The following is a 13,837-nucleotide window of genomic DNA, read 5'->3' on the forward strand; positions in this document are numbered from 1 at the left end:
AATTTTATAAATACAAAAACAAATTCACAAATTTCTTTGAATACTAAATAAATATCTACTTAATAAACTCCAACTGAATATCCCCAGTTAGCACTGGTACAGCACTTTCAATGATATGCAAAAAAAATTGTACTCATTCATGTGTAGTGTTCAAAGAATGTGCTCATAGAACAATTCTTAGTCATTTACAATTTCTAAACTGTGCTAAAGTAGATTTCATTGACATTAATAAAACCCCACAGTATCACAGAGCCTAGAAAAAAATAAAAAGATGAAAAACAAGTCAAAGATGTAGAAAAGAATTATTTTTGCAAGATACTGTACACATGAATGATATTTTAAAATATGTAAAAACCTCTGTAAACAAGTACTGTATCCAATACATCTATCAAACAGACACAAACAAAATTGTAGCAAAGGAAATCTTTCCTACATTCTCCTGAGTGCTTAATATTAAAATTTGAGAACATAGTGCAGGTCAGTCACACTTAAAAGTGGTTAAGCAGTTGTTATCGCTTTATAATATGACTGCTTTGTAGCATGATTTAATATTCCATTTTCATGAATAACAATAGATTTTTCTCTGAATAATTCCTTCAGAAGGACAAAGTTATATTCTTGACTTTTTTGCAACTGGAGGGATGTTATAATCCACATTACCAGGTGTAACATGTAGTCCAAGCTTTTGAGCTTGAATGTGGAAAAATGCTTGAAGTCTAGTTCCAGCTTTTGCTTCGCTTGTATTACGAGGGTTGTACTCAAAGCAGTTGGAAAACATTAATTCAACATCTTCAATAAACTCAGCTAGGAACAAAAGAGGAGTTAATATGTAAGTATTATATGCCAAAAAAAGGTACATTCTGATGATTTACATTTTAAAAGGCTTATTAAAGTGTTTTATTCTTCATTCATCACAAATTAATAAGTGCAAATATCCTTATCCCCAAGTAAATGATAAGGAAACAGTTTCATTAAGATTAAAAAACTTACTCATACTGAATGAGTGCAAGAGTCAGAATTTAAAAATCAAATCTTCTGACTCCAAGTCTAACATTTTTTTTCACTACAATAATCTTAAAAATCACATTGGGAATGGAACTCTTTACATTAAAATTAATAGGAAAAGTAGTATCCACACAATCAAAAATAATTCATCTTCATCTAAGTTTTTAAGAATGATGAATTAACACTCTACTACTTCAAAATTTCTCTATCTTTCTTAGCATATTACTTAGTATATTTGATATGAATTAAATTAGTCCTAAACACAATTTTTTAAAAAACTTTTGAGAAATAAATGTAAACTACTCACAAGCTAGTTTATATTCACATTTGTTTACTTTTTCACGGATTATATTTAAGGCAATAGGTTTTTTGATGATGTCATAGTAATCTGGTACCTGTAAAATAAGCAGTTAAATATATCATTCAATAAAGAAAATACCGTTAATAAAATTCACTAAGCTACTAATAATACAAATGGATATTATTAAAGGCTCAAAAAAAAAAGAGAAACCAACTACTATGCTTCTCAAATGCTAAATATTAATTACCTTAACATTAAAAGCATAAAACAAATTAAGGTGTGGCTCCAAACAAAATTTAAACATTAAATGGATAAATATGGTCTTGCACAAATTGTGCAAAATAAAAACAGTTTTAAAAAAGTCTAAGTTTCTTCAATGTAAACTATCTGAGACCTTCAAAATAACTCTCCTGAAACCCCAGAGCTGTCAACAGAAAGGTATCCTGTTGAGCTTACTTTCTCAATTCACTGCTGATATCACTATTCTAGATCATTATCATCATTTTAAGCTGATTAAATAAGGAGAAGGGTAAATTACTCATTTCATCTCCCAACTATATATTTTCCCTACATATATATTGCTACAACACTCCTAATATTGAAAAATTTAGCAACTGTTTTAAATAATAAAAAAGAATTCTTTCAGACAACTTAGTTGTCATGAAAATTGTCATGGTATTCAAAAAAGTGACAGCGGATATGTATTATACCATATAGTCATCAATGTTTATTCACCCTTGCTTACCTGGATCTTGGAAACCAGTTTCAAGAAAGGCCAACTATCATCATGTCGTACTAGCTCTACAACAAGTTGTTCAAAAGCAGACAATTCATGAACTCCACCCTGTCTGCCTGAACTCCTTCGGTTCAATGTCTTAGGAGATGAGTCTGAAAAATAGAGCAAAAAAAAAAAAAAATCTGTCTTTTGTTGGAAGGGTTGGGGGAAATCTGGGACACTATTACACTATTGGTGGAGCCATGAACTCATCCAACCTTTCTGAAGAGCAATTTGGAATTATGCCCAAAGAACAACAAAAATGTGCATACTCTTTGATCCAGCAATATCACTACACCCTGAAGAGTCGATGAAAAAGTCTTTAAAGACATCACTTGTACAAAAATATTCATAGCAGCTCTGTTTGTTGTAGCAAAGAATTGGAAATCAAATAAATGTCCTTCAATTGGGAAATGGCTTAGCAAACTGTGGTATGTGTATGTCACAGGAACACTAATGTTCTATTACAAACCAGGAGGGATGGGAATTCAGGGAAGCCTGTAGGGATTTGCATCTTATATATAAAACTTTTAAAAATTCTTCCAAATTTCCTCTACCCTCCCTTTTCAAAATTTCCAAATATAGTAATATGACTAGAGAAGTAGGGAAATCTGACTTCAGATCTTATCTCTTTTTAAAAAATTTTATTTAAGGCAATGGATTTAAGTGAATTACCTAAGGTCACACAGCTAGGCAACACACACACACACACACACACACACACACACACACACAGTACAAACTTATTTAAACATTTCCATTACCCCAGGAGAGGACATCACTGCTTACATATTATTTGCTAGTAGAATAAAAGTTCAAGGAAAGAAGGGTTCCTTCATGTTGGTCTTTGTATCTCCAGTGTCTAGTACAGTTCCTCACACATGGTAAATGCTTACTTGATATTTGTTGGCTTTAGATTAAAGCCACATAAGGAAAAGAAATTCTTACTGGAAAGGGGGTCCCTTATTATAAAAGCATTAACACCAAACAATGAAGTGGTTAGGAGAAAAATGAATAGAACACTTTTTCTAAATAGTTCTCTTTTTGTGTATGTATACTGGAGAATGATTGTTAATTTCCAAAATGTATCCCCAATAAATTTTAAATAATTATTCCTAAGAACTTACTATTTTTAATCATCCATTCAGCTACTATGTAATTTTTAATGGATACAGATTTAAAATAATACTGATATGCCAAAAAACTTTAAAGATCCTTCTTTATTTTCTGAGTGATGCAGAAACAAAACAATTGAGATTAATAACGCATTGTCTTTGCTAGTTTTTCATTATTGCTTTTCATGTAAACAGGTAAATCAAAAACATGATTTAAGACATAAAAACTGAATGAAGTAACTTTTGACATAAATTAAAATAAGATGAAAAGTTAGAGGACCATCTAACCCACAATCACATGCTTCTTTTTGACAAAGTTCTCATATCCAGATCTCGATGGTTCTTTAGCCAATTCTGCCTCTTGATCAGTATTTAGCATTCAGTATATTCTAGGTTTAATTACCCACAGTAAAGGTAATGATACTTTCTTATTATATTATTTCCCTTCTTTCATTTTACAATCCAATGAAACTGGCTTTTTTCTTTTCCTCATAATATGAAGATTTCTTTACATTGGCTTTCTCCCATTTAGCATGTATTTTGTCCTCATTTCTGCCTCTTTCTTGCTCTTTCTTGAAGACATAACTCAAAGCACTATCTTATATAAAACTTTAAAAAATTCTTCCAAATTTCCTCTACCCTCCCCTTCCAAAATTTCCAAATATAGTAATATGACTAGAGAAGTAGTTCTGAGAACTAAGGAAATCTGACTTCAGGTTTTATCTCTCTTTTCAAAAATTTTTTATTTATTTAAGGCAATGGTTAGTTGAAGTGGATCAAACACTATCTTTGGAGTCAGGAGGAGGGGAAGTTCGAATTTGACCTCAGATATTTGCTACTTACTAGTTGTGTAAACCTGGCCAAGTCACTTAATCCTGGATTGCTTCGCATCCAGGGCCATCTCCAGTGATCCTGACTATTATTTGTTCATTTGACCCAGATGGCTCTGGAGGAGAAAGTGAGTCAGGTAACATAGCACAGGACTCCCTCACTCAAATACAATTCACATGCATCGCCTCTCCGATGTCATAGTCCTCTTCGAGAATAAAGGATGAACACCATTTCATCAAATGAAGTAAATGTAAAGGTCTTTATCAAAGCCAAAAATGATAACTATTACTCTGAGGTCATCTTTTGCATTTTGAATTTCTCTTCACAACATAATAGGGGGCAGTTGCAGTTAGCTGTCCCAGTGGATAGAACATTTGTCCTGGACTCAGGAAGGATCTGTGTTTGAAATGGATCCCAGACACATGACACTTACTTAGTTGAGTAATCTTGTATAAGTCACTTAACCCCTTTGTCCCAGGGGGAAAAAATTATTAAAAGTGAATTTCCTATTTTTCCCCTCTATCATGCTATTTCTGCTAATGGACATAAATGCTATTTTTTGGGTTTTGCAAGGCAATTGGGTAACATGACTTGCCCAAGGCCACAAAGCTAGGTGATTATTAAATGTCTGAGGCCGGATTTGAAATCAGGTTCTCCTGACTCCAGGGCCAGTGTTCTATTCACTGTGTCATCAAGCTGCCCCCATAACATCTCTTCTTACTCCTCTCTCCTCAATAAAATTTTTAAGGCATAAGTTTTTTTTTGTTGGGGTTTTTGTAAGGCAAATAGGGTTAAGTGGCTTGCCCAAAGCCACACAGCTAGGTATTAAGTATCTGAGGCTAGATTTGAACTCAGGTATTCCTGACTCCAGGATCAGTGCTCTATCCACTGTGCCACCTAGCCATCCCTCAAGTTCAGATCCTGCCTCAGACACTTAATAATTGCCTAGCTGTATGACCTTGGGCAAGTCACTTAACCACATTACCTTAAATAAATTAAAAAAAATTAAGGTAGAATCTGAAAAAGCTTTGTAGAATTGTAGAATTGATAGGATCTTGACAGAGATAGAAATAAGATCCTTCAGTTAGAGGTAATACTATAAGCAAAGGCACAATTAGGTCAAAGAAAATCTATGAAAAAAAACCACCTAAAAAAAAGGGGGTGGCGGGGTGGCTAGGTGGCACAGTGGATAAAGCACCGGCTCTGGAGTCAGGAGTACCTGGGTTCAAATCCGGTCTCAGACACTTAATAACTATCTAGCTGAGTGGCCTTGGGCAAGCCACTTAACTCCATTTGCCTTGCAAAAACCTAAAAAAAAAATTGTGGTGAAACCACTCTTTTAAAAGCTAGTTTCTGGAGCTTGGAAATAATTCAGTGGGCAATTTTTGAACAGATGACAATTTTTCCTTATTATTTAAAAAAGATATGAGGGCTTGAGCTAAGCTTGTAGAAAATAGGAAAGAAAGAAGAGAAAGAAGCTATATATGGGAATTGGAGCTAGATGGCACAACATAGAGTATTAGCTGTATGACCATGAGCAAATCACTTAACCTCAGTCTACCTCAGTTTCCTTATCTAAAAATGGGATAACAATAGCACCTACCTTTCAGGATTGCTGTGAAGATAAAATGCTTCAGTATTTGCAAGGTACTGTGTAAACCTTAGAGCACTACATAAATGCTAACTATTAATTGAACTGTACTGGGGGATTGGGTGGGAGACTAAAGGAGAATGAGAAAATTCAAGAGTGATAATGAATAATAAATAGTAAAGTGAGGAGAAAAAAAAAAGGGAGGGGTGAAGGAATTTCTACTTTCAAATGAACTTAAAATGCCCAGCACAGCTGAGACAGCTGATGGCAATAGCACCCCCCCCAAAAAAAAAGCCAGATGAAAGTTAAGGACAGAACTTTTTTTTCTTTTTTAGTTTTTACAAGGCAATGGGGTTAAGTGGCTTGCCCAAGGCCACACAGCTAGGTAATAAAGTGTCTGAGGCCATATCTGAACTCAGGTACTCCTGACTCTAGGGCTAGCGCTCTATCCACTGCACCACCTAGCCGCCCCTAGGACAGAACTTTTAATGAATAGCTACATTTAAGGGAGAGAAAAAAATAGAGTAAAGGAATTGTCAGACTTGGAAAAAAAATCAAGATAATATCACATGAACGAAGAGAAGAGAAAGAAAAGAAAGATTAGCTATCAAAGTAAAGGCTGAAAAGAATTTAAAAATAAGGTTATTAAGAAAAAGGTCATTGGCAACCGTTATGAAAACAATATTTGTAGGTTGTCAGGGGTGAGAAAGATTGTGGAGTAAATTAAGTAGGAATTGTCTCAAAGTTAAATAATAACATGCTCATACCTGTGGATTGTCTCTTCCTGCCTCTTCTCTTAGGTTCTCTATCCTGAACAGAAAGTTTAGGTGTAGAATGCAGAAGTCGTGCTTCTTCATTTGACTTTGTGGCAATGACTCTGAAGTTAGGGAAGTTGGAAGGACTATTCTCTGGTGTATTTTTAGCAGTCTTCCTACCTCTACGTCTTCTGCGAGGATTAATTAGTTCCACAAATACATCAGCTTGTAAAGAACCATGACTCTGACGAGTAGAACGGCTGGTAAGTCTTAAAGAAGACTTAGTTCCTGTGGAAGGGGCAGATTTTATCTTTCTTAGATTTCTACCAGCAGTTTTAGATGAAGATCCAGTTGGTTTGGGTATACTCTGACTCCGTGAAGTATATCTTCCACATTCCTGTCGCTGACCACCTCGAATTGAAAAAGAAGTACCAAGTCTGCCTCTTGTTTTTATTGGGAATCTAAGCTGTGGTCTTCCTCGTCTGGGTGGGCTAGAAATATAAACGTAACAATTATAGCACAAACTAATGCTTTTACAAACCATGCTTCAATCAAGCATTTCATTACTCTGAATAAGAACTATATCATCAATAAGATTTCTAGACTAAAGTATTACAAGTATAATAAAACCCACATTTATTTGTTATTTTCTACAACTATATTAATCCAAATGTAGTATGACAAACCTGTGCAGCATTGCTTCCTTGGTGACTTTATTTATATATAGAAAATCTTTCCCTCTCTTCTAAATACTCTTTCCTCTCACCTTGCAAGACCATGTCTTAGGTGATACAAGAATCTAAAGAATCCAATAGCTCCCAACTATTATTTAAAAACAAAATAAAACCCAGAGATTCCTATGCAAACATCAGATTACCTATAACCCCTACAACTAACCATGTGAAGATGCTTCTTGTCACTTCTATACATGTTTTTGTTTTATATCTTTATCACTGCTGTTAATTTTATCCTAATTTTACCTACATAAAACTGTTGGGAATTTGATTTCATCTAAATATATTTATTTCTCCACATAATCTCGATTTTAGAGTACCCACCCTAGGTTCACATGGACTATTTGTGCTTGATCTGTGATAGAGCAATCCAAGCTCATATTGGTTTGATCAGCCACAGTGGGACACACTGGAATTATCTCAAATACAGTGATGTCACTTTGATCTTCTCTGGTAACAAAGGACTAGAATCAATGCTTAATAACTGCTTTTTCATACATTTGTTCATTCACTGTCATATTTCTGTCATTTCAACTAACTATCCTTGAAGTGTTGGGATAAAGAATGAAAACAAAATTTCCAATGCTGCAGGGTACTCTGGTATCTCTGCCAATGCAGTTTTCTACCCTCAATAATTAAACCAGAGAAGTCCCCTAATTCTACTAAGAATGAATTGTGTATTACTTCAATGCCAAAGCAAAAAAACAAATATGAAGAGTCTTTCAGAAATATATTTATAGGTGAAGCTACTGGATTATGTACTACGTTCAAAAATGCTATTATTACAAGGTTAATAAAAATAAACTATATATATATATATATATATATATATATATATATATATATATTACTATCCCAATAATTCTTTCATATCTATTTAGTAAATAAATAAAATGAATCTAAGAATGCCAAGCTCTATTTCTCAAATTAGAACTCACCTCACTTCTTCTTCTTCTCGAGAATCATCATCTTCATCCTGCTCCACCTCATACTCCTCTTCCTCACTCTGTCCTATTTCATCATAATCTGTTTCTTCTTCATTCTCCATCTGCTCTGCATTCTCTTCTTCGCTTTCTTCAGAGGGTCTCTGTCTAGAGGAAAGTCGTCTAGAACGTTGCTTTGGTCGACACTCTGGACAGAACCAGTCTCCTTCAGGTACAGTCTGAAAAATTACACAAAATGTCTACTTAAATCTGTCTCTTCACTGTTAACATTAACTGAATAACAAATATAGATAAATAAAATACCTTAAGCTTTGGCCGAACACAGTAAGTATGATGACCTCGATCACAGCCATCACAAAGCACCATACTTTCAGCATCACCCTTCTTTCGACATATCTTACAACGAGCATTTAGTATAGACTTGGACCAGATGACACTACGATCCAAGGTAGAAAGATGAAGAAAAACTTGGGACAGACTAGCAGAAGAAAGAAGAGACTCTCTCCAACGGTCCAGGACTGTTTTGTAAGAACGTCCACTGTCACTGGCATCTTAATGAAAAATAATAAAAAGGACCATCAAAATTCCAATTTGTCTGTTAGAATTGTTCTCCTGTTTATTGCAATTCTTCATGAAATATGGTTAAATACTGGTTAACACAGGGTTTGAACCTAGATCTTCCTAAAGACAAGTTCAACAGTCTTACCTACTATGCCACCCTGGGTTTGATCCAATAAAGAAATAACATGCTCAAATTTTCAATAATAAATATATCATAGAGATGGAACTATAGATAAAATGTGATCTAATAGACATTCTTCTAAATTTAATATTTTCTATTTCTTAACAGAAGTAGTATTTTATTATTTGTCCCTCACCAAGTGCTATTAAGTCAAATATTCTTTCTTCCCCCGTGAACCTTCCCTTGTTGAGAAAGATTTTTAAAAGAGTGACTCAGCAAAGCTAATGCATTGACTGAACTGGAGAGTATATTCTAAATCTATAATGTCAAATCTCCAATGATAGGAGAGATTATAATTTCTTAAACTTTCCCTAAGGTCAAGCTCAGTCATCTTAATTACACATGGTATAACTTTATTTATTGTCCTTACAATTATAGTTGTATATTTGTTTACTTAACTGTATTTAATTTGCTGTAGCCATATAATTTATTTTTTTAAGCATAATGCTTAAAGAAAAACTATTAATAATCTAAAACAGAGAGTCTGCCTGAGCTAATTGGACACCTCGAAGGTATGACTCCTGCTACTACTTTGTCCCTTCTTTCCAAACAAATTCTATATTCATGGTTCCACATTCTTCAGTTCTGTAAGCTAAATCTTATTAGCTAACATTCTATCCCTGGGCAAGAACCTATCTTTCCTATTTTTACTTTACATATTCTCTATTAAAACCACTAGGATTACTAAAGGATTTAGGGTTACTAAATGAAAAATAAAATCATAAAAATCAAAATATGCTCAACAGGCTCCCCTTTAAAAGTTAAAAACTGTTCATTGACAGTCCCATCTCATTCCAGAGACAGCCCTGATAAAATGAAAAAAAAAATCTGACATTATATGCAGTCTCTCACGTCCCTCTGTAGAGTGGAAAGTGGAAATATCTTCTCAACCGTAATTTGTGGTCCAAATTTGTTCATTACAATTTTAAAGCATTCAGTTTTAATTTCTTTGTTTTCTTTCCATTTCCATTTTTCTATTTTTTTTTACTTTGCATCAAGTTCATATTAAGCCTCATCCCTCATATTCATTTTACTTCTTATTTTGTAAAGCATGGTAATATTTCATTATGTTCCTAAAACACAACCTGTTTAATTATTCCCAAATTTTTGGCCTTCAAAATTTTGTTACTATGCTTTGGTGTACATCAGGCCAATTTTTTTTGCTTGCAACTTAACAGCCTTAGCTCCTAAAAGCACTATAATGAATTCTGACCCTTCTTTAATGAGTACCAATCACATATAAGATCTTTCTTCCTCTATTCCTTTCTCCCTCGCCTCCACCTTTTATTCTTACAACTTATGCCTACACCTCCCCATTATCGAAATTCAATTAAACATAATCTGTTTTTTTTTAATTATTCTGGATACCATTAATACAATAAAAGGGCAGTTAGGTGGTGCACTAGAGTGCTGAGTAAGCCTGGAGGCAGGAAGACTCATCTTTCTTAGCTGAGTGAGCATGGGTAAGTCACTTAAATCTGTTTGCCTCAGTTTCTCACATGTAAAATGAGCTGGAGAAGAAAATGGCAAACCACTCCAGTATCTTTGCCAAGGAAACCCTAAATGGATCAGGAAAAGTTGGAAATGAATGATATAACTAAATAACAACAATTACAATACAAACCCTTCTAATACCAATCTAGTACAGAGTCTCTTCACCATCTTCCCCACATGAAATACTGTTTACTCCACTTAAATGGTTTAACAAATCGTTCCCCGTATTTCATTTTTTCTACTATAAACTTAATCACCACAAAAAATTAAACATACAAATATTAAGAAAATTATTTATTCAGGTATAACTTTAATGGAAATTACAATGGATTTGGAGATAAGCGCAATTAGGTTCAGTTCTGACCATCACTTACCTACGTGACCCTGGACAAATCATCTAATCTTTATGCTGGTTTCCTTGATTGTAAAATGACTAGAGGACCTCAAAATTGTCTTCCATCTCTTAGTGTATGCCTCTATCTAATTAAGTAGGACATTTAAAATAGACTGGAGTGGACAAGAACAAGCTAGACTTTAAGAAATTAAGAAGCCCTTCCTGGATTAGATACTCTTCTCTCAAATTCTTGTTCTGACTTTTCTTTCCTTCTTTCAAAATTCCAAATTCACTTTAATACCTTCATATAGTACAGTGGAAAAGAGTAATGGATTTAGAATCAGATGACCTGGGTCACCAAATTTAACCTTTATCACCAACCTAGCTCCTAGTTTCTTCTGCTATGCAACTAGATGCTTCTTTTATAATTCCATGACTAGTTTGTTTTCATTACTGATCATCTCTTCAAGATGAGTAGCAGAATACTACAAAAGTTTTCATTCCCTCTAGACTTTTCCTATTACACCAAAGAATCCTCCTCACTTCGAAGTTCACTCCATTCCTGACTGGAAGTATGCTCTACCCATATGGCCCCTTCCTTATGATCCTTTCCTCTAACTGCCGTGATGCTCCCAGAACCTCCATTCTAAGGAGTATGCACAAGTCAGTCATGTCTTTACTTCTCTTCAGGCTTCACTCCTGGCTCTTTAGACTTTCTCTACCATGCCTTTCAAGGTACCTCTTAGGGGCAAGGACTATATTTCTGATTTTATTTGAATTCTCAAACCTTAGCAGTCTTTGGCATGCAGTAAGCATATAATAAATGATTAATTTAACTTGAGATGTTATTGTTTTCTCTAAATAGACTTAAAGACTCATCAAAGACAAAGACTATCTTCAATTCATTTCATCATTCAACATACATCCAGGAACTATATGCAAAGCAGAGTACTAGATAAGGCATTCAACTCAACTCTATAGAAACAAGAATCTTCATCTTATCCATTTACTTATACTGTTGCTGCTGTATGCTAACCCTAAAAAGAGGATCTCCATAGACTATACTGGGATTGTGCATCTGTTATATTAGCCTCATTCTCCTCAATTTCTTTTTGGAGAAATATCTAGAGAGATTTTTAGAGATACCATTATCTCTAGAAAAGGTATATTGATGGATGCTTACTATTCTTTACTAGGCGCTGGTGACATCACAGGCAAACTAACCCTTGTCCTATGTCTCTATATGTGCTGCCTAACCCTATTAAAATGTTAATTCCTTGGGTCTGGAAAGACTCACTTTTGCCCACACAAGTCATCTTAGGACTTTATCAAAATATCCCTTCTGCCAGTGCTAAGTTCCTTCCAGAATCTCCATATAGAGGAAGGGTCCATACAAGCAAAACAAAACAACAACAAAACAAACAAAAAAAAAACCCACTTACTTCTGACATGTGAATATTTTTAAACCAAAGACAGGTGAAAAGCTTTCACCTTTCTATAATGTTAAGTATAGCTATTAAGATGAAGTTAAAATATCAGAATATTAACCATAAGATTAGTGAAAATTAGTGATAAATAATATTAGCTTTAGGTATTAGAAATTATTTTAAAGTAAAAAGATAAATCATTTACCATCTTTCTCACTAGACTGATCGTCCTCTCTCTTTTTCTTGTCCTCCTTTTTTTTTCTATCTCCCTTTTGATCTCTTTTGTTAATTTCTGCATTACCTAATTTTAAATTGATAAAGTTAATCCAAACATCTTTTCTGTATCTCACTTAATTGTAAGCATAAGTACTAAAATATTTTAAAGTCAAACAATTAATAAAAGCTGAATTCACATTTTTGAACTGAATATTCAAATGAGAATGCAGACACAATATATATTTTTGAGTGAGGGGTATCTAAACACTAAAATATACTGCATTTAAAACTGTTTTTAAATAGTCAAATAGAAGATGATCCTGATACCTTAGACTTGTAAATTCTTATTAGTGAAAAATGTGACTAAATATTATAATTTGTACAAATTGGAATATATTCCACTGAAAAACAAATGAAAATGCATATATTAAACAGTTATAATATGCCAAACACTGTGTTAAATGCTGAAAATACAAATACAAAAGTAAAGTCAATATTTACCTTTAAGGAGTTTATATTCTAATGGAGGAAACAATACACATTGGGGTGATATGGCAAGGGAGGGGCCCACAGAGAGGCAGTGAAATGTCCTATCATTCAGAACAAGGGCAGAATTGAGATTTGATGATTTATATATATACATGATATCTGTAAGGAATCTCTCCTTAAAGAATCCAGGTCTATGGAAGCAAATAGATCAATGATACTAAAAAACTGAATTTTCTGTTCAAACACATTAAATAGGGGGTGGCTAGGTGGCACAGTGGATAGAGCACAGGCCCTGGAGTCAGGAGTACCTGAGTTCAAATTCACCCTCAGACAGTCAATAACTACCTAGCTATGCAGCCTCGGGCAAACCATTTAACCCCACTGCCTTGCAAAATACTAAAACAACAACAACAAAACCAAAAACACATTAAAAAAGAAATCTTGGGATTCAAAAAGATGAGTTTGAGGAAATTTTTTAAACTAAGGGTCATCTGGGTGTAACATCTTTTTTTTTTTTTTTAGGTTTTTACAACATAATGGGGTTAAGTGGCTTGCCCAAAAGCCATTCAACTAGGTAATTATTAAGTGTCTGATGCCATATTTGAACTCAGGCACTCCTGACTCCAGGGCTGGTGCAGTAGCCATTACGCCACCTAGCTGCCCCGGGTGTAATATCTATTCAAACTTTAAAAACTTTTAAAAATAAGAATTTTCTTTCTCCCCTAACAGATACTTTACGTATTTTTTTTTTGAAGAAAAGTAAACATCGTTTTTCAGATATGAAAAAGTACATGAAATCTGGTCACTTTTTTTAAAATACAGAACTATTTCCCCATAGAAATTATGCAATAAATTAGGTTCTTGACCATATACACTCTACTAACAATTAAATAAAAGTACCTGAAGTTTTTATTCATTCATTCTTGATAAAATTCAAGTGCTAAACATAATACTAATGCAATCATTTCAACCATAGTAAACCACTGTTTTTAAGATCATTTCTAAAAGAAAAGGTATTTGGAACTTGGGTTGACAGAAATACATTTCTTTACCTCTAATCCTTTCTACACTTTCATATGAGAAT

At 33.9% G+C, this 13,837-nt stretch overlaps 1 protein-coding gene across 9 annotated transcripts in view; it reads right to left on the reverse strand.

Annotated features, from left to right (window-relative positions):
* Window positions 1-495: 495 nt before the first annotated feature.
* Window positions 496-13,837, reverse strand: part of BAZ1A (bromodomain adjacent to zinc finger domain 1A) — a 128,337-nt gene continuing 114,995 nt past the window's right edge. For 6 of the 9 annotated variants that reach the window (XM_074213357.1, XM_074213363.1, XM_074213361.1 and 3 more), the window contains 7 exons: window positions 12,254-12,349; window positions 8,355-8,602; window positions 8,046-8,269; window positions 6,386-6,864; window positions 2,052-2,194; window positions 1,313-1,400; window positions 496-804 (listed from right to left, as the gene is read on the reverse strand). In XM_074213357.1, coding sequence (XP_074069458.1) covers window positions 611-804; window positions 1,313-1,400; window positions 2,052-2,194; window positions 6,386-6,864; window positions 8,046-8,269; window positions 8,355-8,602; window positions 12,254-12,349 — 1,472 coding nt within the window. In that variant the 3' untranslated portion in view covers window positions 496-610. The remainder of the gene's footprint in view (window positions 805-1,312; window positions 1,401-2,051; window positions 2,195-6,385; window positions 6,865-8,045; window positions 8,270-8,354; window positions 8,603-12,253; window positions 12,350-13,837) is intronic. The other 3 variants (XM_074213362.1, XM_074213360.1, XM_074213364.1) reach the window with 1 other exon arrangement.

This window comes from Macrotis lagotis, chromosome 1 (assembly GCF_037893015.1).
Source record: "Macrotis lagotis isolate mMagLag1 chromosome 1, bilby.v1.9.chrom.fasta, whole genome shotgun sequence".
Taxonomy (NCBI): domain Eukaryota; kingdom Metazoa; phylum Chordata; class Mammalia; order Peramelemorphia; family Peramelidae; genus Macrotis; species Macrotis lagotis.